Source organism: Ammospiza caudacuta, chromosome 6 (genome assembly GCF_027887145.1).
Source record: "Ammospiza caudacuta isolate bAmmCau1 chromosome 6, bAmmCau1.pri, whole genome shotgun sequence".
Lineage (NCBI taxonomy): Eukaryota > Metazoa > Chordata > Aves > Passeriformes > Passerellidae > Ammospiza > Ammospiza caudacuta.
The window spans coordinates 59,210,596-59,236,580 of NC_080598.1; the positions used below are offsets into that span (position 1 = coordinate 59,210,596).

At 40.7% G+C, this 25,985-nt stretch overlaps 1 protein-coding gene across 1 annotated transcript in view; it reads right to left on the reverse strand.

The window, feature by feature from the left end:
- The window catches only part of SYNE2 (spectrin repeat containing nuclear envelope protein 2), a 176,430-nt gene that overhangs the window by 136,743 nt on the left and 13,702 nt on the right, over positions 1 to 25,985 (reverse strand). Inside the window, exons 2-14 of the mRNA XM_058807437.1 lie at positions 22,078 to 22,193; positions 11,684 to 11,745; positions 10,664 to 10,759; positions 10,313 to 10,390; positions 10,128 to 10,220; positions 8,791 to 8,972; positions 6,982 to 7,178; positions 6,440 to 6,540; positions 5,640 to 5,741; positions 4,769 to 4,906; positions 3,788 to 3,952; positions 1,791 to 1,903; positions 989 to 1,145 (exon numbers count right to left, since the gene is read on the reverse strand). Coding sequence (XP_058663420.1) covers positions 989 to 1,145; positions 1,791 to 1,903; positions 3,788 to 3,952; positions 4,769 to 4,906; positions 5,640 to 5,741; positions 6,440 to 6,540; positions 6,982 to 7,178; positions 8,791 to 8,972; positions 10,128 to 10,220; positions 10,313 to 10,390; positions 10,664 to 10,759; positions 11,684 to 11,745; positions 22,078 to 22,156 — 1,563 coding nt within the window. The 5' untranslated portion in view covers positions 22,157 to 22,193. The remainder of the gene's footprint in view (positions 1 to 988; positions 1,146 to 1,790; positions 1,904 to 3,787; positions 3,953 to 4,768; positions 4,907 to 5,639; positions 5,742 to 6,439; positions 6,541 to 6,981; positions 7,179 to 8,790; positions 8,973 to 10,127; positions 10,221 to 10,312; positions 10,391 to 10,663; positions 10,760 to 11,683; positions 11,746 to 22,077; positions 22,194 to 25,985) is intronic.

Here is a 25,985-nt window from a genome sequence, read left to right on the forward strand (position 1 = left end):
TCCTACCCAGCAGGGTACAAAACAACCTCCCTTGTGACTGTGACAAGCCCTAAACTCTAAACGAGCCCTAAACTCCCTGGCAAAGCTCTGCATTCTATCAGCTTGAGCAAGACCATGAGCCACAACTGTAGAAACAACATGATAATAAGTATTTATGAAACCAACTGAACCAACAAACTCAGCACAGATTAACTCTGCACGACGATCTCACCACAGGGTGACACTGCTCAGGAAACTGCTACTTTATACAACCTATTGTTGCCTCCTTCCACAGTACTGAGGCTGGTGAAATTCCCACTAATTTAACTGTGGATTTGCCAGTCTGAAAAGATAGAATTCACAAGGAATCTCATTAACTTGAGAAGGGAAAAAACTGGAGGCATTAGCATCTTCACCTCTGCCTCTACTCTTGATGCAGTATCCCTTGTCAGTATTTGGGGTTGGACAACCCCTCCTAAAAGCCTACATCAGTTTCATAACTTGAGTCCAGAAATTGAGCTGGGCATAAAGTGTAATAGAACTAGACAATTCATATTCACCACAAAGCATGAGGAGGTAAAGAAGCTGGGAAAAGGAAGAGGCAGCAGCATGAATAATGGCTGGTTTTGAAGAAAGCAACTACTGAACTGCCCCAGAGATGGTTCTGTGGATTGAAGCTAGGGAAGGGCTGCTACAAATGGCTCTATAAATAATCTATAAAGAAAGAAATCTTCACAATAAAGAATAAAAATGGGCAGAGAGAAAATTACAGTCATGGCTTGCGTTACTTCTCCAAACTGAAGAAAGAAATCTCATTCATAGCAAAATGGAAGATTTTGGGGGCAAGAAAATCTTCTAGGGAGGTCTACCTGCCCTTCTTTGAATAAATCTGAGATTTCACCAGTCCACCATGCTTCTACCAACTATAATACCTTCAGATGACATAAGACTAAATCAAAGAGAGCTGGGAATTACCATCAGGGTGTGATTCATATAACCTGAAACTTACATTCCAATTTTCCAGCAGTGATTCCACAGACTCTTTTGCCCCATATTTCACGTCCCAGATATTTAGCTTTAACTTCACCTCATTGGCAATGGCTGAGCACAGTCCATAGTGGTATTCAAGAAAAGTGCTGGGGTTTGTAGAACAAATGTTGCCAAATCTGCAAACAGAAAATAGTTCCAAAAGTTATTCAAAACCATTCGATACAAAAGGCATTAATGTATCAGGATTTTATCCTAAAAAATCAAAATTACATTTATGTAAACATTTTTCTTTAAAGACAGGAATTAAGTTCTAAGATAGCAATAGTTCATTTCTTTTTTTTTAAAGCAGCAACAATTGAGCAGTCAATGTTGTCTGCTCAATGTATGAAAAACCTTAAGTGCCCAAAAAAGGGACATCTGCCACCTGTATGTCCAAGCACCTCAGGTTATGGATACAGATTCACTGGTCATTTTTTTAAATATCCTCCAAAAGATATTTGGGGTAGTACAAGCTATAGATTACAGTGATTTTTAATTGGTGGAAATAAAAGTTTAGAGAATCCTGCCACCAGGGAAATTTTTACATTGAAAATATACAAGTTTCCTATCCCTAGTGGTTGTTTCATATCCCCACTAGCAAAGGGCATCTGAAAAGGTCCTGTTAATGAGCTCTACTCTGTACACACAATTAAACATTCATTGGACCAATGAGAGATCCCTACTCCACTTGACAGTCAGCCTATGTTTAGGTCAAAAATGCTTTTTTTTGCAAGGCATGGATAAATTATGTGCTTTGTTCACAACAGCAGAGCCATCACAACCTTCTTTTCATTTCCTCTAATTTTTCAGGCAAGACTAGTGGCATATTCTTCTCATCTTCATTCTTAAATGACTGAAGGGTGTCCAAGTGAGAATCAAAAGAATCCATCAAGCCCTGGGGAGAACAAGACACAGTAAGCCATTAATTTTGATCTAGAGTATTTCATCTGGGAATCTCCAGCTCACCTGCTGTTACGGAAGGAGCTATTAGGAACTAGTCAGCACAAGACAATCTCCCAGTGTCTTTACTCAATAAAGTGCAATAAAAGTATTTACCTAATCACCTTTTAAAGTGCACCTTTTAGTGCAATACTACCTGATTTCTCTTATCATTGTGCATCTACTTAAATATAAGGACCACAGACCTTACAGTACCCTGCTATCAGTTTTTTCTGCATTTTCACTATCATCTTTAGGAGAAACTAAACATCATTCTAACAGCTTCAGGGTATTAAAGTGCTCTTTGCTATCCCTTAGCAAAGGCTGACAGCAAAACCTGTTGAATAAATTTATTATGTCACCTGCTCCATAGTTCATTTGACTGCTCAATAAATCTCTGTCTAACACCAGGCAGACAGGGTATCAAATTAACCATTCAATGGCCAGTGTCTCGTGACTGGGGAATATTTTACAGGCATGTGTCTCAGCACCAAATTCCCTACCTGAAAATAAAAAATAACATGTGTTGCACAAAGATAAGCCTATTTCTCAGTGGCATACAAAAAAAAAAAAACAGCTACAATTTCATTTCTATGTTATAAAATCTGCCACAAAGCATGTTAATGGAAATGGCTAAATCCTGAAACAGCCTTCAACCACAAAAATAGTTCACAGATTTTCAACACTGGATTTTGAAATCTTAACACTGAAGCACAGACAATTATGAGCACTGGTGGATGATTTCCTAGATCTTAAAAATTTGCATTATAAGGTACCACCTTGCCAGTATGATCCCTACACACAACATACTAAAAGGGGAAAAAATTTCAGTAGGATGTCTTCCCATCAAGAAAAGAGGATTTGGCAGGAATTAAGCATTAATGTGTTTCTTCTTCTGAAGAAATTACATTATTTCATCTATATGTTTAATGGGAAAAAATAAATGCCTTAAGAAATGACATCAGTCTCTATCTTACTCTTAAAAATGCTTTAAGTACCTAAGTTGCACAACAAAAATCTTTGAACAAATGGCTAAAGACTGACAACACTGTTACCAGTTAAAAAGCCATCTCTCCTATCAGGAACTGACTAGAAACAGTACAACAGATTGGTGTTATTAAGCCACTTGCAAGAACTCCACTGCCCATTCTTTCAAATTCACTTTAGGGGCAATGTTACAAAACCAGCAAATTTCTTTATAAAAACCCAAAATACGGCATTATGATCACCAGCCAGGCATCAACACATATACTCTTTCAGAACTTTCAAATTCAAAAGGATGCTTAAACTATTATCTATACAAATATTTGAAGATCAGAATAAATAACTTGCATGGTACAAAGGTATCAAAATATCCTTGCCTTGAATGGAACTACAGAGTGATTCAGCAAATATTTAACTTTAAACACACAAACTTCTTGAACTATTTAACTTTTAAACACACAAACTTCTTGAACTCCCTGGAATGCAACCTGAAGCTCAAGTGCTTTTCTGAATAGGTATGCTTAAAGTACAGATTTAAAGATAAAGATGCAATTATCCTGTGATATTACTTAACAAACAAACAAGTTGCAGGAACCACATAAAAAAGAATAGCATAATTTACTCATTGAGGCAGTACTCAAAATTAATCTCCCCCCAGTGAAGTCTGAAACCTGCCTTATAGACCCATGCAGTTATTTAATTAAACTCATAATTCTTCAAAGGTATGTTCAGAAGAGCTTTTCATCTTCAGAAGACAAACATATGCACACCACTTCCCAAAATGTCAAACAGCAATTCCATAACAAGTGCTTTGCCAGGTCAAACTGAAGCAGAATTTCCTTTGTGATCAGCATACCTTAAATATTACAATTATTTCTCTGAAGACAGACATTGCTTTGAAAGGGTCCTGTAAATCAGGCAAATCTTCTGCCTGCAGACGTTCCACCTCCTGGAGCCAAGCCTCAATGCTATCCAGAGGGGAGGGCAACATCTGGTCCAGCTTTGCTTTCCACTCGTTAATCTTTAAAAGGAAAACAAGTGGATTAAATCTCTCACTATTATTTTCTTCCCCATCTCCAAGATGCTGATATAAGCTGCATAAGCTGGTGCTCAAGACATCCCAGGAACCCACTCCCTCATGCCTGTCAATAAAAAAAAAGGGTTTCCAATGAAGTCAGCTAAAATCAGCCCTGTTTACCTCAAACCCAGGTTTGCTCCCAGCCCATAACCTCTGCAACAACAGAGAATTTGGCATTCCTGTCCTTTGCTGGTGACCACCCCAAGGCCCAGAAACAGGAAAATTTATAGTGAACTAGCTGCAAAAATAGGGGGGGAAAGAGAGATGAACAGCTGGGGCTGACAGGGGAACATCTCTTCCACAAACAGCAATTCCCAGCATGGCCCTACACACCCCAATCTGAGCCAACACACCAACCTCACTGCAAAGCACTGACCAACCAGGCCCCACTAGATCAGTGTCTGTGCTCTGAGTCATGACTGTGTTCCAAAATAACCTTTTGAGCATAAATAGGCCAAAAGCTTTGATCAGAAGAATGCTCCAAGATAACCAGATGCATTTCCAGGGATGTTTCGATCTTGAGGCTCAGGAGGCAGAAGGGTAACACACAAAAAGTCACCTTCTGCCTCCTCTTGGGCACTGAATGCCACTCAGACTGTCTGGACTTCAGGTTCAGGGCCAAACCTCTTTTATAATCCCAAATAAAGCATCATCCCCCCATTTTTCCCAGTGTGAGTTCCTGAGGTAGACTTAGGCTTCTTCATCCATCCCACACGCTCATGCTGGTGATGGGGTGAGTGAGAGAGAAACGCCTCTGACCTGAGAGATCACTTTATCCCACTGTTCCCTCATCTGCTGCTGGCCTTCACTCAGCTCAGCTTCACCCCTTTTTGATGACAACACAGGCAGAAAGGGGATTTTCTCTTGGTTAAATGTTTCCATAAATGACATCATTTCCTAGAGATAAAATAGAAGAGCAATTCACAGAAGACGTCGGATGGAGGCTCACAGAGCCAAGTCCTGCCTTTGAACACACTGCTAGGAGCTCCATTAACTTCAAAGGGTGTGATGCATGCAAAGGCAAGACAGCAAGAGGCATTCTTGTCTCCCGGCAATATTTGGGTCTGAAATTATAGGTGCCATTCCCTAAGTCTGTATTTAACATAATGTTAGTGCAGTGAGAACACAGTTCTCCCCTCCCAGCAAGAGAAAGGGAAAATTCCTCCTCTCACAGTTCCCCATGGGCCACTTTATTACAAACTCTGGCTACAATATAAGCCAAAGGAAATTTTGCTGCAGCACAACCTAGAGCCAGCAATTCAACTACTCCTCTACAACATTTGCTGGGTAAAACCTACTGTAGTAATTAGCACAGAAATAGCAAAGGTTACACTGTGAAGGGCCTACGTGCTTGAATCTTGTCCAAGTCTTCAACTACGTCAATTAATGAAGACACTACTTTACTCTTTCCAAAACTTTTGCTCAAAAATGAAATAACATATCTCTTTTTCATAACAGAGAGAATTTTAGCCTACCTTTCCTTCAATCATATGAGGGATTTACCAATTACATTGTCAGATTTCCAAGTTTTCTTTAAAAGCTGATTTAACACTTCAGGCAATGAAGATGAAAAATATTAAAAACATTCACAGAAACAGATTCTTTTCACAGAACATGAAATGCAACTTACTTTGTACTTCTGGTAGTATGTTTCATTCTCTGTTTCCACCAGCAGTTTTGCTAACTTCTCCTCCTGTGCAGCCAACCAGCCCATGGCCTCTCTTACTTTCTCCTGGTAATTAGAGCAGAAAATTTCATTTTTCCATTTTGCAAGCATTGTTTTTAATTTACATTGTGCCATAAAACAACACTCATTGAGCATATGATACAGTCCATTCAAATCTGTTGAAAAACAAATAATAACTCCTGGGGACCCTGATGAGTTTTGAGTCAGGCACTATTACATTGCAAGGACAAAGTTTTAAACCTGGCACCTGAATATACGAAGACATCAAAAAAAGACCTGACTGCAGTTCTACTGAAAGGAGATTATCAGCATGTGAAAAACCAATTAAATTCTCATAAAAAAATATAGAGAATACAAAATGTGAGTTCCTGGTCAGTGTTATCTGTCAGAGGCAACTTCTGTCCACTTTACATTTCAGCCACTAAATTTAAAGCTGGTTGTTCTGTGCATCTGCAAATCTGCTTTTCCTCCAGTGTTTACACAGACTTCAGAGCACACATGAAGACAACTCTGCAATAGTTAAATGAAAACAAAACAATCTGCACAGCAGTTCCACCTGTAGGACCAAACAAAAATCTGCAACATGGAGTTTTTTCTACCAACAGGAGCATCAGAAGGCTCAAACCAATTCAGTTTGAACTAGCAGAATCAGAGGATCTATATGTGCTACTGACTCAGATATAAACTGGGCAAAGAAAGCACATTCATTTGAAAATGCCTCAGTGATAACCCACACAACATACCTGCATGTCTTCCTCAGACTCAGGCAAATTCTTGGAGTATTGCAGAAACTGAGCCACGTAAGTCATGATTGATTTTTCATCTGGATTCACAGTGTCAACATCTACGAGAGCCAATACAACATTTACATAATTATGCAGCCTTCTAGGCCTGATCACATAATTACACACTATGCTGCAGTTATTAAAACACATTACCATAAACATGTTTATTTTGCAACAGCTCACTTAACATGCCAGTGACAGAAATTAATATGAGCATTTTTTTCCTTGGGAATATTTTAATAGAACATGATTAAGTAATGAAAAAGTTTCTCCCATGAACAGGAAAGTTTAATATCATTTCTTCTGCATATTGCTCCTGCAATTGTTGCCAATTCAAAAATCTTACAGTCCCTAAGTACAGCTGATGTTACAAAATAAAGACCCTCAGGTTTGAGCATTACAGCAAACATCAGTGTTCCACTTCAAACTTAAGCACAGTCTTATAGATCACATTAATCTCACTCCTAATAACAAAGATTTTTAAAAAGCTGATCATTTACCTTCAGGCTCCAGAAGCCGTGGGATATTCAGCTCCAGTTCTGCAATTCTGAAAGCCTCTTTCAGATTTTCTTTATTGCTTCTGGCTTTTGCCTTCTCCAGATCAACCAGACCTGGCCTCAAGGTTTGGATGATGGCTAAAAAAGCCAGTCCACTTCGCCAGCTGGACTTGAAATCAGTGACACTGACAGAGCTGTGCCTGTCCCAGAAATGAGTGGAAACAAAATGTTAGGATATCTGAAGAAACAGGATTTAAGTACCAATTTAGAAATATAATATAAATTCGGTAAAATGGAATATGAACCAAATCCAAAAGCATCTCAGCACTGAACTTCTGCACAAGGCAGACAACAACACAGCCAGTACTAGCAACTCCAACAATTACTTCTTTTTACAAGATGACTATTTCTTTTTGTCTTCTACCTGCATTCTGAAAATAAAGCCTTGCTGATCCAAATCCTCTCTAAACATCACCTTTGTGCTCAACATCTATGCATTCTATGGGGTGGAAAAGCAACAAGAAAAGCACTGCAGAACATGTATTTGTCTGTAAGGACACCAAGAACTGGCATTTTAGAAAATCCAAATCTTAAAAGCATTGTTATTAGTGCAGGAAAAAGTATTTATTTTTCTCTTAATTAGCTTAGTGTCCTTGAATCATCTTTTATTAATGTTCACAGCCTGAACAGTGCTGTGAGGTGCCCAGCCATGCAGGCCACAATGAATTCTGGGACAGCTTTCCAAAAACAGCCTGTATATTATGAGTATGTTACAGCATAGAAAAGATGTGGGGTTTCAGGCAATCAGATTCAGTCACAAAACAATGGGCCAAATCTTACAAGATTTGTTTCTTTACCAAAACCTACAGGATTCACTGGTAACAAAATATTTCAACATAATGCCAGTTCAGAAATGAGACTGCAATCCAGACAGCAATATTGCTGAAAAACAGGCAAAAGGAAGAGGAAGATTACATGGATAAAGAGCTGGTTTTGATGTGCCAATTAATCTTCTGATAAAAGACAGCTAGAAGGCAAACCTCAGTGCCATTCTACTGGCAGAAAGTGTCTGATGTGCTGATGAAAGCCTTTATCTCCCACTAATAACATGGAATATTAGTAGGGTTTTATTAGCAAATAAAACAACCCAAAGAGCTGAGGAGAAAGAGCTGACATTACTGTAAAGCACATTTGGAAGATCCTGGAGTGAAGCAGCAGCCCTTGAAGAAAATGTAAATATCTGTATCTGCTCTAGACTGTGTGCTGTGAACACTCCCCCTGAAAGCAGCAGTGCTATCTGTACATCAAGCACAGGGAAACATCTTGTTAGAATTAGGGACTAGGACCACCAGGATTAGCATCCTCCTTTGGGATCATGCAGTGTTTTGACAGAAAAGCATGAGTTGTGGGATCATAGAAATCCTACATTTTCCATTAAAAAATATTAAAAAAACCATGAGACTGTGTGAATCAGAGCCAACCATGAGGATTAAAACAAGTAAAGCATGGAAACATTTCACTAGACTTATCACACAGGAGCCCTTAAAAAGGAAAAGCCAAACAACTCAGATTACACTGTTGTGTTTAATTAGTAAGATGAGCTTCACTTTATTATATTTAAAGGGCTCATGTCAAAACATTTGGGGCCTGACAGATGCTCAAAGTACTGGTAACCAAAACTGAAAGTTAAAGGATTTTCTGCTAAGCTGTCACTAAGTAATCTTAAAAAACAGAGAAAAATATCACCACACTTAGAGGAAAGGAGTAATACAAAGTGTAGCATGTTAATTATAAGTTTTGGTTGGAACTTACAGTGAACACTGTTCTTTTGCCCACAACAAAAGAGCCTTTGTAGCAGACATCTTCCACCGTTCTTTAATTTTAGCACTTTTTTTAGCTGATCTGTTTGCCTTTGGAGAGGAGTCAGCAGCACCTGGACCATCAGGTGAAGGCTGATTGTAGGTACAGGCAAGTGTCCTGGCCAGTTCTTCAATCTGTCAGAGAAGATGGGACACTCAATGAGGCTTCAGTGAGAGATTCCCAAGGCATCAATGACAGAACAGCAGAGAATTAGACAGGACTCAGCCACAGATGTAACAGTAGCTTCCCTGCCCCCCAAACTCAAACCAGGCTTCTTAATCTGCACAATCTGAACCATTTCATGCTGAATTCCCATCTTTAGCCAATTTTTTTGGCAGGATATATTCACCCAAAGACTTGTGTGTTATGCTGTGGGTACCAGCAATGACACCAAGGGACCTTCTCAGTCAATTTCTACCCTAACCACTGACAGCAGCCCATGGCATTGTGGTTTCTGCTGTCAGGAGTGACAAATATCAGGCATAGTCAGAGTTTGCCTGCTCATTCAGAGTGCAGGAAAACCTACCTGACAGACCTCAGAGATCTCTATTTGGTTAGAGAAGCCTGGTTTTGGTTAAAAGGTAATTGCACAGGCCATGAGCAGCAAAAGACTCTTTGGCATCAAAGTATCTCTACCACAAAAAAATATGGGCTAAATATTGCTGGAAAACTTTGTTTCTTAGTGCTCTCCTGAGCCCCAGTCACCAGTCAGTCCACCTACTGGTGCACAATTCTCCCTAGAAGCCAGCTTGGCTCCAGCACCCTCTGCAGCCCTACACATGATTAAATCAAGGCCCTGGACTTTCACACCTCCCCATAACCTCATGCCATGCAAGGTGCACACTCTTATTGAATAAGAAACATGACTTTGACAGCCTTTGTGTTATTTCATGCACTATTACTGAAAAAAAAAAATACAAGAATTGTAGATTATGAGCAAAGTCAGCACTGAGGAGTGAGGCTGTCTCTGAGAGCTGGATGAGCTATCTGCTATCTGCTCTTTTTGGAGCTTAATCATTACAGACCTTAGACAAGCAAAGTTTAGCCCATTTTTTAACTGGTTATTTAAAAAAAAAAATCTCAGTATCTTTCCTTCCTACCATGTGCAGCTAGGTACTGTTCATCACTGCCCTGCTCTGGTGCATCTCCTCCTTGAGATGCCACTTCCACATGTCAGAAAATAATCTTTTGTTCAGTACTAATTCATCTTATTTAGCAATCATGTAAGTCAATACATTTTTGTGCTTTTCCACTCTACTAAAACTCTCTTACATCGCTGAAATACTTACATGAAAATGAAATATAATGGTCCAGATTAGGCCAAGCACAATGGAAGGTTTTCCTTCAATAATGTCAGCTACATGAATATTTATGAGCTTCAGCTAAGGAGGGGAAAAAAGGGATCATTGTTAACAAAGAAAATGTTCCACTAGCTAAACTGGCTTTAGTTGAGAATTTTGAAGTTAATACTCACTGATCTGCTCTTTAAAAATGTCAAAGCATTTTCTATATTACTTCTACACTGGAAGGTATTAAATCCTTTTTCCCGTGGCTGCAAAGCAAAAAAAAAAAAAAAGTTATATCTTCAACTGCAAAAATTAATTTTATTCTATATTTTGAAAAGGGAAGTCCAGCAAAAATTCATAAATTACTTTGAATCAACTTACTTCAGCATGTTTCAGAGTCAATGGTATAAAAATAAGTTACTTGAAACTAACTCTATGACCCCAGAGGGATGATTCATATGGTTGCACTTAAGCATATCCAGAAATCTTTGCTGGACTTGACAAAGGATTGAGGTAATATTTTTATTACTCTGTCTTACCAGATGTTGACCTGAAAGCACTTCCAACAGATCCAGAAGCAAATGTCCCTGCTGTATGTCTGTATACAGGTCTGAGACAACATAAGGAGGGATATGCTGCAAGATAAATTTCAATCTTCTGTCATTTTGAATTCAACACACTACAGAACATCACAGATTACTCTGCTGTTAAATAATGTTTAGCATCCTTTATTTTTTTTCATTAAGCTGCAATAAAAATCCTGCATCTAAACAGTCACATCCTGCTTCTTCTAACCCATTACTATGTTTGTGCGTTATTCCCTCCTCCTTGTCCTGCCTCTGTGTTTAAAAGGGTAATTTTAGACCCCGCTTTCAAGCACTCACATTTTTCAAGGAGGTCTGGTGCAAAAGAAAAAAAATGAGAAAAGAAAAGCTAAATGAGGCAGTTATTAATATTTTGAGATCTTACTCAATATTAAGTACAAATTTGAGTATACAGCTGCATAACTAAACCTCTTTTCACCCACACAACACCAACTTATCAAGAGCTCAGCAGTTTCTGCTCAAGGAGGGACCAAAACAAAATTATATTTTGTTTCTACCTGAGCAAGTCAGAGTCCCAGCACATGCTGCAGGAGCTGTTTCCTGAGAGCTTAAAGAGCACTTCCACTACTATGTGGTTTGTCTTAATACTTACCAGTCACTCAGGTCATCTCATTAAACTCATGTTCTTGGATTGCATAATAGAATAACACTTACCTAATCCCAGTAAAACCAACTGTAAACTCAGAAACTCATAAAACCCTCAGACATGCGCCTCAATCCACCACAAGTTTTACCACATGAGTAAGGAGAGTGACATCCACACACAAACCACCTCATACAAATGTCCTTGGATGTGCCCCAATACAGTGCTGCTGCACTTACTAAACAAATGCTTCTCAGGGCTACTTTTCCCATCCAGTGCCTAAAAAAACTCGTAGCAATTTTGTTTGTTCCTAAAAAATTTAATCTCTAACCAGCATATCTGAATGGCTTGGCTAAAGAACCCCCATTTACCTTTGCCAATATTGAATTTATCCAACTAGTGAAGGTTTTCTTCTGTGTAAACTCTCGCTGGACTGGAAAATAAAAACAAAAGAGAAACTAAAGTTAATGGAAAAAATGATCAGGTTTTATTCCTCTTTCCCAAAAAGACACATAGTATCCACCTCAAACCCAAGGTCTGTTCTTCCAGATATTAAGTTACTATTTAATATCAGTTTTTCTCGACTCTTGTTTCATAGCTGGTATTTTCTTGCTGGCTGAGTTGGTACTGCCAAGACCTCTACAACCATCATGCATAACCTACAGGATGCAGAGAATAACTAATGAAGGTTTTCTCAGAAGACCAGCAAATACAAATAGCGATGTGAAAGCAGAATTCTACAGAGAAATATGTGTGCAACAGCTCTGTCCATTCCTAGATGTTCCTTCAAGGACTCAGGGCCATCATCAGTACAAGATAGATCCTGGAATTTGGGAAAAGCCATACATAAGTTGGATGCAGACTGGAGTTAGGTGATAAACGCACATCTGTAGGTGAAGCCTAACCATGAGATATCTTTGCTAACAAAGGGCTGGAGAGAGTTAGGAGGCTGTCATGCAGAAATACAGCCTCTACCTGCATCCTTTCCACTGCTGGGCCTTCTCTGGGGTGTACAAATCCAGCTGATGCCTCAGGTTTAGCTTTTATATTTTTCAGACTCCGTGCTGCTTTAGTGTGCAGGTCGGAGCTTTATATTAAGGGATGGTGAGCTCTCTGCACAGAGTAGGGAGACAAAACAATTCCTTCTCTAGCTGGGCACCAAGGACAAATGATCCAAATCTCAGGCCCAAGAGCATAAACAACATGGACTGAAGAGAGAAAAACAAGAAGGATGGGACTTCATAAGCTAAAGCTGTAACTGGACAATTAATTCCAATATGCAAATGGACCAGAACTTATAAAAGTGTGAGACCCAGTGACCAGTTGTCCATTTTGTGACCATTTTGGTTCATCCTGGGTGCAGCCCTGGCTGGGCTCTTGCTGCCCAAGGTGGATCCATTGAGCCCTTTTAATAAATCCCTACTTTATTCTTTAGCTCTGTCCAGCCTCTGTTCTACATCAGCATTCACAAGGCATCACAGCCAAAAAGGAGCACACAGGATGCTAATACAGGCAAGAGGAAGAAGAAAAGGCTCGAACTTGTGCTGCAGCAGAAAACAGTGAAATGGGACTGAAATCAAGTGAAATGGGACTGAAATCATGTGAAATGGGACTGAAACCCAGTGACACAGAGGTGCAGCTCTGCACCCAGGGCCCTGGTGGTGCCACACAGACAGCAGCCACCAACCAGCAGCTCTGCAGGGAGACAGGGAGCTGGTTAAGCCCATGTTTCAAAACCCAGAGTATTTGAACAGCTTCTCAGACCTGCCTGTGGGCAGCAGAGATGGAGGAAAGCCCAGTTCCCCCAGAAGGTGAAGCAGAGGGTGAGCTGGACCAGAGCAGCTCCCCAGCCTTGTCAGAGGCAGTGAATTACCTGACTTGCCAGCCCATGCTCCCTCCCAAAACACCACTCCATTTCCAAGGCACACCACAAAACCCACTCATCCCTAGGGGGTGAACACAGGTCTCAGGTGACAAACAGAGGTGCTGGCCCCTGAGATGATGGACTCACATCTGCCACCAGCAGCCATCCCAAAGACTTGTGAGTGTCACAGACACATTTTATGAAAAATCCTTTCCTTAGGATTTTTTCTCCTGAGAAGCTGAAAGGCCTCAGGAACAAAATGCAAACAATGGTTATCTGCTGCTGTGGAATGCAACAGGTGCATCTGTGATTGGTCTCATGTGCTTGTTTTCAATTAATGGCCAATCACAGTCAGCTGGCTCAGACTCTCTGTCCGAGCCACAAGCCTTTGTTATTCATTCCTTCTTTTTCTACTTTTAGCCAGCCTTCTGATGAAATCCTTTCTTCTATTCTTTTAGTATAGTTCTAATATAATATATATAATAAAATAATAAATTAAGCCTTCTGAAACATGGAGTCAGATCCTCATCTCTTCCCTCATCCTAAGACCCCTGTGAACATTGTCACATGTGAGAGCCAGCCTGAACACAAACTCCTTTTTATACTCCTTTTCCATAGCAGCCTTGATTGCAAGCACTGGGGCTGCCTTCCTAGAAAAAGCATGCATGGAGAAACAAATCTGGGAGACAGGGTGGGAACAGACCATCTCTTCTACCTCTGAAAGCACTTTTTTACTCAAAAGATTAATTGAAGGCAAGCTTGACATCATAAGGAATGTGCAAGACTTCTCAGCAATAGATATGTACGTTTTGGTAGGCTGGGCAGGATGAAGGAAACCAAAAATACCATGCCCTTGGGGAAAAAAAAAAAAAAAGTTGACTGTTCTGCCCATGAAAGTGAAAATGCCACTCACAGGAAAATGTCCCACACTTTACTAAACACTGAAAATTTGTAACCACAAACTGCAGTCTTGGGGTCTATTCATGATCCAAGACAGACCAAAGGAGTTTCTGTGAAGCTTCATCAACTCATGAAACACAAGAATTCACTCGAGGGCAACCCAGGCTCCTGCTCCTCACCCCACAGGCTGTTTTCTGCCTCACTGGGCGGGTGAGCAGCAACAAAAACATTCACATTACCTGTGTGGAGCACTGCTTTGCATCCTGTAGTGAAGGCATCTTTCATCAGCCCTCCACTAATCTGCAGCACCACCATCCTGTCGGAGCATGAAGCAGGCAGTTTCCCCCGCTGGCTGGATTGTTTTAGGATTCTTTCTAAGCATCACCAAGATTGCCCTCAAAGGGTTAGATAAGGGCAATCTTAACAGACAGAAATGAAACTACAAAATTGGATTTTGTTCGGAAAACAGAAAATTAAGTGTGCACAGGGCATACAGACAAAACAACGCTGCAACGCTCACAGGGAGGACAAAAATAGCATGGAGATACTGGCTTCATGTTAGCACAGGAGCCAACCACACCCTTCAGCTGAACACCACGTGGGAGCCATTCCAATTACCCAAGCAGCAATTATTGAGTGGCTGTGCTCAATTTTATCAGGCAGGCAAGGCTGGCATTGCTAGCATCTGAAAAGGGACAGAGAGCAAATATTGACTGCTCTGCCTGACGCCAGTGACTCCTGCAGCTCTTGCCAAACACACACTGCTGCTGCTGGTTTGGAGAACTTGCATTTGAGGTTGGTTCAGATGGTTAAGATGAGCCATTTGGCCTTGTTTATGTTGACATGCCTGTCAAAATGTTTCATTATGCAATAGGGGCCAGATACTGCAAGTGTTGGTTCACATGGGCAACTCTCACCTGGCAAATGTCTCACCTGGTGAAAGTACAAGGTGGTTATTCCACATGTAAGAACACCTTAAACCCTGCACAAGCTACCTAACACAACCCACTGGGCTGCTTTCCAAGCAGCTGCTGCCTCTGCTGCAATGTGCCTTTTTTTTCCTACCCCAACAAATAATAATAATAGACTCTCCTCCCCAATTAATAACAGAACTCCATGCTTGCCAGTATTCCCCAGCCTGTAGTGCAGCAGTCAGGGTTTCCACGCCACACACACTCAGTACAGATGTGCTCCTGGCACCGTGGCAGGCAGCTGTATTGCAATTTTCAGGCTGAGTGTGTTTTCCCTCCCAGCTCCCCCTCCAATGCTGCTGCTGCTCAGAGGCACTAATGATTTAATCAAGCTCTCCAATTCTTATCTCTACCATGGGGTTAATTAATACAGATTTTTATTTTTATGAGGGTGAATGGATTCTTTGTTAGGCCTTTTTGTAGGACTCTAACTGACCTTGGTTTTCTCTTGCCCCAGTTTTCAAAATGTCACTGACCTAGAATAAAAAAGCTACAAAACCCCCAAACCCTGATCATCCTCTTTACTTCAGGTCAAAAATCACTAAGCTAAAAAGTGTATCTGAGAGAACAAAATAAGAACCTGGTGATCTGAAAATACCCAAAATCTATTACGTTTCACCCTGTGTTAACAGCTCTTTAGGGAGGAATAACACATACAAGCAATGTGTCACGTAGGATAGCCAAAAATCAATAGACACTGCTGGACAATGAGTGTTTTATTCAGTAATGAGCTACCAACAAGTGCTACAAGCCAGGCTGATCATTAGGAGCACAGGGACACTGCAGGGACCATGGGAGTGCTGAACTCTCCCAGGAGGGAAAAGGAGAGCAGCAGCACTGCCAGCCACTGTTTTACTCTCAGCCTTCCTTAAACTGTGATGCAGAAAAAACAAGATTTAAAATTAATCTACTCTCCTCTTCTGCCTTCCATGCCTCCCTTCCTGAGGTGGGGGAATGGCAGCTTCAAGGAAAGCACCTCCTCCTTCAGCAGGGAGCTGGGGGAAGCAAATCATGGCAGAACAGATGTAGCCTGTCCATCCACAGACATCAAACACTGTCACCAAACAGCAAAGAGGATTTCTTCTATCACAACAACTTGTGTATCACTGCCAGTGGACAATTCACAAATGTATGGCTTCTTTAAAAAAAAATAAAAATTTAAGCAATCACTTTAATGAGCACAAGCCTGTCTGTCATCTTCTCGTCTCTGTTAGACCAGGAGGAATTACCTCTTGTGTATGATATTTTTGTGTCTGCCTTTCAGCACTGAGGTCAGCTGAGGCTATGCCTGCAGCAGCATGCAGGGAGCTCAACAGGAACAGACCAGGGGAGCTGCTGCTCACAACACAGTGTGCCCACCACGTGTGCAGGGACAGAGGCTGTGCTGGGCTAACTCCAGCCCCAGTACTTTCCTTATTTCAGTTTCATTAAAAATAACCATTCCCACACTCCCTGACAGAGCAGCAGAATGAACCAAAGGATGGGAAGCAGGGATAACCAGATCTCCAAGACAGCACTGCAGGTATGAACTAATACACCAACCAGTACATTCTTTAAATGACTGGAACCATCAGAATAACAATCAAGGACTTGCAAATCCAGGTTGAGAGTGAGCAATTAACCCCCAAGCCCTTTGTAAAGTCCCTTCCCTTCCACCCAGCAACAGTTTCATGTTCTGCAGACAGGAAAGCAGGGAAAAGGGTTATTTCCAGCATTTATGTTCAGCAACATGGTGTTAAGCAATTAAAAACAAACACAGAATTCTTTGTAAAGATTGAAAAGTTTACCGAAAACCCAATGAAGATGAGGAAAATGCCTCTACAGGAGGAATGGGTCTTTTCAAATCCAAATGCTACATAAATATGAACTAAATCACTACTACCACATCAGTGAAGCAAGTGGAAACTTTCTACATTACTCCTCTCAACCTCCTTTTCCTTTTGAAAGCCAGTTGTCCAGTTCACCACAAGTGCTGCTAACTCAGAAGTGCATTCACACCAAGCTTTGCCCTCCTGGCTGTCTTAAACCCTTTTGCTGTTCTCATTGTCAGGATGCTCTGAATCACCAGAGTCTTCACTGCCACCACAAAGTGATGTTTAGTACTCAGGGGCACAGGCAGGTGGAGATAAAATTCTCAAAGTTACCAAGTCACATCATCTACATACCAACATACTTTTAAAGATAAACGTTCAAGAGGCTTTTCTAACATTTTAAATAAAGTGAACAGTGAAACAGGGATCTTACTGTAGTGATCTCACAAGTGCCTCAGGGGCCATCAACTCCTTTAGCATTTTAATTCCAGTTTTTAACCAGTCATACACCACACAATGCATTTAACAAACTGCAATTTACCTAGCAGGGAACACTTTTACGCAACTATACAATCTATTTTTTATGTTAGGCGTGTGAAGCAGACAAAAATACCCCTGACTGAATTTTTTCAAGGCAGTGTCATGTGTCAGTTGCCTGTCCAGTGCCATCAGCCCTGTCACATGCCACGAAGCTGTGCACTTACGGGAACTGCAGAGCACTCCTCACCCAGGCTGCATAAACTGGGAATAAATTTCTGTGCAGCTCCTAGGGGAGCTTTCTGTAAAAGTCACCCTTGTAAAATTGTAATAAACATTTAACAAACTTTTAAAAATCATTCTGGTAAAGAAAATGAATCTGTAGCTTCAATAAGCAAGTGGCCCCATCAGATGAGATACACAGTTAAAACAAAAGTGCTGGGTAAGATTATTAATTTACCTTACCTCTGGATGAATTTAGAGGTGCTCAAAAGAAATACCCTTATTGTAAATCAGAGATGAGTACAATCAACTACAAGCTGCACAACAAAACCTATCCGTACACATCTCTGTATTTTCAATTTCACTTGAAGAGAAATCATTCATGAAGGATTAGACATAACTGCATGAAAAAAGTATCATTCATTTCTTATCACTAAACTCTCTTTAAAAACAGTTCTCTTCAAAAACTATCTTCAGCTGTAGCAACCACATTTCTGTATTATCATGCTTTGGGTTACAGTAATAAACAGTAACACACATTAATAAGTGGAGTCAGAAATTAGGAACCCTGCAGTTAACTAAACAGCGAAAGAGTAAGTACATCCCAAACTCCAAGGGCTAAAACACATTTTTGTGATTGAATTAGCTCAGCAAGCATGAAAAGAAAAGGGAAAACAGAGTTCTGGACAGGCGTGGTGGGAAGCACCAGACACAGGGGTCTGTTTGCTATGCCAGGGAAGACAGAGGAAGGATTTGCGCATGGGACAAAAAAATCGAGGTTGAATCCTCCCACAGGTAGAGATTTACACTTCAGAAGCAAGAAATAGTTCTGCTCCAGGGTGCACAAACCCTGCAGAGCTCCTGCTGCAGCCACCCATCCCCGAGCAGCTGCGCGTTCCCCTCGCTGCAATCCTGCTCAGCAGCAGAGCTTGGCTCCATCTCCAGCAGCTCCCAAAGCTCTGCCAGAAACCCTTCTCTTACCAAGCAGCTGACATGCCTCCTCATCTCAAGCAGCCAAAGGCAATTCTGGATGTTGACTGTGCCTCTCCAGCTCACAGAAGGATGAGCAGCAGGCTGGATGGCTCCCTGGGGCCAGCCCATGATGCAGGGATGGGAGGGAAACCCAGGAGGAGGAGACACAGGACAGGGACCCTGCTTTATCCCTCCCATGCTCATTGCCAGGCAAGCCCTGACTCCTGCCTGCTCCATCCCACACCAAAAGTGACTTCAGGTTTCAAACATGGCCCATGGTGCAACAAAGCATCTCCCTGTCAAGCATCCTCTGCTCACCACAATGTTTGCAGATTGTCTGGCAGGAGAAATCCTTCCCTGCACTATTGCCCCACTGGATGTAGCAGTAATAAGTCCAGGCTTTGCACCTGCACTTTTACATGGCTGTGCAAGGATTGCAACAAAGCAATTCTGCAGCTGCTGGAAGATGTGCTGCATCAGAAAACTGCAAAGAAGCACAGAGGTGCTGAAGGAAAGGGCCCAGATAATGCTGACCTTAATCTGATTAAATTTTATTATAACATCTGGGACAGAGGGAAGGGGAAAAAAAGAAAATAAAAGAAGCCTGCCAATTCCTGACATCATGCATTTTCATAGCAATTTCCATTTTCTTGGCAGGGAGGGAAAGGGTAACTATTACTCTCATCTGGATATCAGCTTGAAAACTGGTAAAGGTTAAAGAGCAATACATAAATCTGAAAAGATCCATATGTAAGGGTTTATATTCTTTCAACTTTTTACTTCAGCCTCACGATTTTATGACTATCTTTACTGTCTGGAGATGGGGCAGTATAAAACATATTGCTTTCATTTCTTCACCTATTTTCTTCATGTTTTTTAAGCTTCATTAAATCTCCTTAAAGTAATTAACTGACAAGAAAGATGCACTGAGAACTAAGTTACATTATTACCTATTTTCCAGTGAATTTCTTAATGGCATCTTCTAGGCCAAACACTATTAAGGAAAGTGAATGTTCACCCTTGAACACTCTTCTGCCTCAAAACCCACTAACAAGCTTTTGCACTATTAACCAACTAGCCATAAATTAATAGGGATTCTATAATAATTAAGGCTAATAAGTAGTAAACTCTCCACCAATTACTTAAAAGGGATTATTCTTTCCCTCTCTTTTCCTTCTTTTTCTTCCCAAAAGTGCTGTCCTTGCAGAAGACTAATTTAAATAACAGTCAAACATACTTAAAATAACATATCTACACATGGTAGGGAAGGAAAAGAAAAACAAAGCTGATGATTTTGTTACTATTTTTAGGCATAAACTTCACAAAGTTATATGACCAAACCGACTGACACATTAAATTGATCTTGCCCTAATTAACCAGACTAGACAAGTGCTCTATCCCTATGGGATGCCTTTCAGGAATAATGGAAGGTTGGATCACAAAGAATTAAAAAGTAGATTAAAATATATCTAGACTATATCCAAACTAGATCTGAGTCCTGCTTTTTCCTTTATGCACATCTCCTCTTATGCTGTGCATTACAATGCTGGACATATTCTTTGAAGCTGTATCTCAGGAATTCGAAAAAGGAGATCATAGCAAGTTTTACATCCATCTGCAGTCACACAAAATGCAAGCTCCTTTTCTGATAGCTATAAGCAACCACTCCTTGAATCTGAAATTTCTCTCATTGATTTAAAGCAGTCAATATCACCGGCTGCTTCACAAATTTCATCTCAAGATTCCTATTAATGGAAAAACATGTTTCCTTGAGTGACCCTATTCTTCTTTTTTGACCTTTGCTACCACAGATCTGTGAGCAGAGCTGCTAATGGTCCCTATATGTCATGTCAGGGAGCATGTCTTTGGTGCTCCCTCACAGCTGTATTGCCATTTGCTTGTTTGACCCTGAGCAGACGCCGCAGCGCCACAGCTCCATACACAAAATGTGTCAGGACCATTTGTTGTGTCTTCAATCGTTACAAAAAATTGCTCATGTCACTTCTAAGGGATATCTCTGGATGTTTTACAGCAGCCAGGCACAGACAGCCTGGGCACAAGGTTTGCAGTGTGTTCATTTCAGCACAATCTAAGAGCTCCATTTGTTACAGCAAAGGAATACAGTCATTTCAGTTTTACTGAGCAAGGCTCCTACAATGAGACACTGACCAAAAAACTCAATTGTCTTTCAATACAAACACCAATCTGGCCTTTCTGAAAAAAATAAAAAAATTGAAAGTAAATCCCTGCCCTAAAAATGGCATGTAACTTCAAATCTGCCTTCAAGCTGAAGAGTGTTTTCCAAATCTGTTTCACAACAACAGCCATCTCAGCCTTTCTACCCAAGGCTGAGTTTGACTGGCACAACAAATGTGTGTCTGACAAGCTGTGCTTGGTGCAAAAGTCAGAGCAGCTCCTGTCTGCTACAAATTTTTGCTTGTTCTCCTGAAAATGCAACACTGAAGCAAAACGGAAGAAAATTCACCATTAAAGACACTTGGCTTTGGACTGCTATTAACACTCACTCGTCAAAACACATGGCTTCAACGACAGCACTAGTGCAAATATGGATCACACAAGGGACTTGGCAGAATTTTCTTTTGCACCATCTGTTTTCAACATATTTGCTCTCCACCAAGCACCATGGAAATTTCATTGCAAGGGAGTTAAAAGGAAATAGCTCTGTGGAAACAGGAGTTAGTCCATCCGTTCTAGGATGGACCAGGCTCTAAACACATCAAAGCCAAGCTTCTCAGCAGGGCTAGTCCTGCTGCCTGGACTAGCCTCCTTGATAGCCTCCATGAATATGTTCACAGCAAAGCAAAGCTTCACAGAAAATCCTTACAGAAAGAAATTCAACACGTGAGTAAGGAAAACCCAAAAGTTCTGAGAGGCCAGGCCGGATGCACTTGTCATCATTTCACTGTCCAGGTAGATGCCATTAAACTGAAATAATTAAATATCAGCACTGAGGGCTTCCTTAACAAGTTATCACACATGTAAAAACAAGTAAAAACCCAAATCTTGACCCATAAGAAATTTGTTTAGAAGCCACAAAAATTATCCCCACTTACAAGGGATATAGTAGTTAAAAACAGAAAAGTAAATAAAGTAAAATAAAATAGTGTAGTCAATAGCTTCATTAAGACAGCAAAATGCAACCACCTAAGTGTCAGCAAGCTGAAAACAAGGAAACTAATGAAACTGGTTTGTTTTCATGCTGGTGGTTCCTTTCCAAACAGTTTACAGCAACATGCATTCTGAGAAACAAAGCACAAGAACCAGTGAGCACATCAGTACCAAAAAAGGCAACCAATCTGAAAATATCATGAGAAAGTACTAGAAGAGCTTATCTGTCATTTCCCTGCTCAAGCCTCTCTCCTGAAACACAGAAACATCTGCAAAGAAGCACAGACTTGAACTAACTACACTCACCATAACCCCAGTTTAAACAGGTTTCTCAGAATTCCCTTCAACTTGCACACACAGACACAGATTTTTGACAAAAAATCTTAATTAAAACGACACAGAAAACTTCAGTGACTTACCTTGCAGCGTTAGATGGAGATCATCTATTTCAGAGGAAGCCTGCTCCTCTGTTGATGCAGATGACTGCTGTGATGCCATATTGAATTCTATGGTGATTCTTCAATCAATTTCCAAACTGAAATTATATTAAGTTTAAAAAAAAAGAAGAAAATCAGTTCAGTTTTACATAAAAATTGATTATGTTCAATGATGATGTGGCACCAAGATACACATTTTGTTTTGGGATTTCTTCCCTTGGTCAGCTGTTCCCTCAGTCTATACAGAATAAAGTGACTCTTCCCACAGCAGGAACACAGGCTTTGGTCCTTTGACTCTTTTCTAACAATGGCCAGCAGCACTCCACAATAAACCAGGATCCCAGTGGGTCTTGCCATGCAAACAAAAGCACCAGGATTAGGAAAATTCAAACACCGTTGCTTTCTTTGAGAAAGCCAAGGTGACAAAAACCCACAGTGCCTTTGCAGATTGGTAAATGCCAAACATAAATTTTTTAATCCTTGTACCTTTCAGTCCTCCCTTCCTGTCTGGATAATTGTTACAGAATAGAAACAATCCAGGCAGAATCTGCAAAGATTAAGATGAAATGAAAAAGCAGCATAAGAGAATCAACACAACTGCTGTCTCTGTCTGGTACTTTTGTTACTCCTCAACCCCCATGAAGGAGTTTCTTTTTCCAACTCCTCCATTTTCCTCTCCCTGGATATCTCCCCCATAGAAAACAATATGCTCCATCTTCCTTAAAAAACTACAAGTGATCCTTGTTCTGCAGTGCTGTTCAATTTGCCACTGTAGGAAGAACTGGAAGCTTAAGATAGAGACTTATTTTTACCAAGAAACCAGAAGTTAAACAAATTCCAAAAGTAATTAAGCTGAAATTTAATTAAGGGCTTACTCTTGAACAAGCTTTGTTACCTACACAACTGTAACCTTTTCACCAGAAGCACTAGGACTTCCACACCATACATTAATAACTCATCCACCAAGTATATGTCAAAATAAAGGGTGTGAATAGATGAGTCAGGAAATACAACATGAAGGAATGCCAGAGAAATTCTTACATCCATTCCCTTGTGCACATGAATCATGAGGCAGCCTTTGTTTACTCCACTCTATACTATTTTTCCTCACTCTCTGTCTCCTTCACTGAGCAGAAAGGAGAACATGCACTCCATGAGGAGCTCTTCAATATTTTACTTTCTTCCCCCTGAACAATGTGTGTCCTTGTGCTTTATCCAAGAGCTGCTCTGATGACAGGATTATTGAGTCACTCACAAGATTTTCTGTGGTACTCACCACCCTGGCATCTGAACACTTCACAAGCATCAATCAATTCCCATTACAGCACCTAGGTGAGACCAGGGGTTATTGCCCACAGTTAGAATCACATCATGCTTTGGGCTGGAAAGGACCATCAGTCCAACCTCCCTGCCATGGGACACCACTTTACTGATGACAAGCAAAGGCCAGACAGAGAGAAAAAAGGCAACAAAAAAAGTGGATTTCCAGAGAAACAGATATTAGCTGATATGGCTGAAGCACTGATTCCAGCTGCTGCAGTGACCAGGCAGCACTTCTGCAAGTCACCAACAGCTTACAACTGCAACTCAAGGCACCAGATCTGAGCAAAGGGAGTTCTAGCTGGGGCAGGTAAAGGTCAGACCTATCTGGATCATCAAAAAACTCCATATTTTACAAGAGTTTGGCTTCATTAGCAAGCAAAAATAGGAGGAAAACAACTGATTTGATCTTTGGCTAGCACAAGAACATGGTGATATAAACAAGCCAAGCCTTGAGGTTATGATGGAAATCATAAGGTATCTAAATTAGCCAAGAAAGACAACAAAATTCTGGGCAGCACAAACAAGGGCATCACCAGCAGAGATAGAGAAGTCACTGTCCCACTCTGCTCAGCACTTGTCAGGACACCTGGAATACTGGGTGCAGTTTGGGACAATGCTGTACAGAATATTATGTGGACATTCTGAAAGAGAAGAGCACAAAGATGACTGGAAGGCCTGTGTGGGGAAATGGCTGAGAAAACTGGGTTTGGTGAGCCTTGAGAAAAGGCTAAGGGGAGATCTTATTACAATGTTCCAGTATTTGAAGGGTGCCCACAGAGAGGATGGAAACTCCCTTTTTACAAGGAATCACATGGAAAACACAAGGGGTAGTGGGTACAAGTTACTGCTGGGGAGATTTTGATTAAATACAAGAGGAAAATTTTTCATAGAACAATCACTCACTGGATTAATCTCCCCAGGGAAGGGGTGGATTCCACAACATTGGCACTGTTACGATTTGACAGGGCAGGATGCTCTGCCATGTCTGGACCATGCTTTTAGCACAAAATATTGGACAAGATGGTCCTTGAGGTCCCTTCAAACCTGGAATTCTATAATAAATATTGGGCTCATATAGGAACTGAGGATGGGCAATGGCTGAGCAAGAATCCAGTGCTCACAGCTATGCCCAAGGCAAGGCAATCTTTCCTGGGAAACTCCCTTCTTTTTTCTCTCAAGATGAAGCAACAAAAACCCAAAGCCTGAAAACACCAAATGTCAGGTGGCCTTAATATTTTTGGATATGACTAAGTCTTGCATTTGGTTTTTTGATCACCACCTTGAAGATGATGACAAATGGCCCAAGTGGGAAGTATGGAAACAAACTTCCAAACAGTGGAAACTTACATATCTGTTCAATTTCAAAGCACCCACATTTGAGACAATGATATGGGCAGAGCCAATTTATGTTCAACTAACTTGCATGATGCTAGAGTCACTGGTACCACAGTCTAGAGGAAAGGAGTAGGATTTGGGATTAAAATTCCATTATAATAACAGGAAAGTATGCAAGAGCATGAGCAAGTCTGATGGACATTTCATAAACAACACAAAGTATATTTTTAACCTTTCTGTGACTGTTCCTCCTCTGTGCCCAACCCTTGCCAGCTACAGCAACAAAACAGCACAGAGTGTCTCTTTTTATGTAGTGTCTCTTTTTATGCAGTGTCTCTTTTTATTTGCTTCACTGCACTTCATGTGATGGGACCCCAATCTCAGTTCAGATCTCTAACCAGTCAAGTAGTTAAAGCTAATAAAACTTCCAGGATTTCAAAGCAGAAAGTATATTAAGGTCTAAAGCAGGAATCAACTTTAATTGTTACTTAATTTATGAATTAATTTACTTCAACTACAGCACATGATCATAAGTAAAGAAAAGCGTATGCTTTTATATTCTTTTAAAGTCAATTTATGGCCTCCCTCCCAAAACTATGGGAAATTTTAAACTTTCTTTAAACACAGACATCCACCCAATGAATCCACAGTGCAGGTTATGAAGACACACAGCTAATACCAGGTAAATTTATGCTGAAGCTTTCATGTCCCTCAAACCCTCAATTCACCACCCAACACAGCAGATGCAGTTTGCCCTGCCCCAAGAGAAGACTCCTCAGGTGCTTTGAAGGGGAGACACAAAGTCCTGGAGGACACACCTGCAAGGATTAGTCTTCTTTAAAAGGTACAAGGTACAGCTTGTCTGAGAAGGGATTATACAGGGACAATATCCCTGCTTTGTCCACCTCTCTTGCCCCAAATTTCATTCAAGTACAGCATTATCAACTGTAACTATATCATTACAGCCTCTGAAGAGTCTAAAACAATCAAGCTATGAAGAGTCTAAAACCACCAACCAGCAGTGGTTGCCATTGGCAGTAGGAAGGATCATCATTTCTACTTTGTATTTACGTCAGTTATTTTGTTTCATGACGACTCAATGAACTGCAGAGCTAAACCAATCCCTTCCCCTCCAAGAAATGCTGGATGACTAGGAAATACATAGCCACAATGTTGAAAAATAAATCAAATGCTTTCAAACTACACTTTGTCACTGGGGAATAAAAACCAAG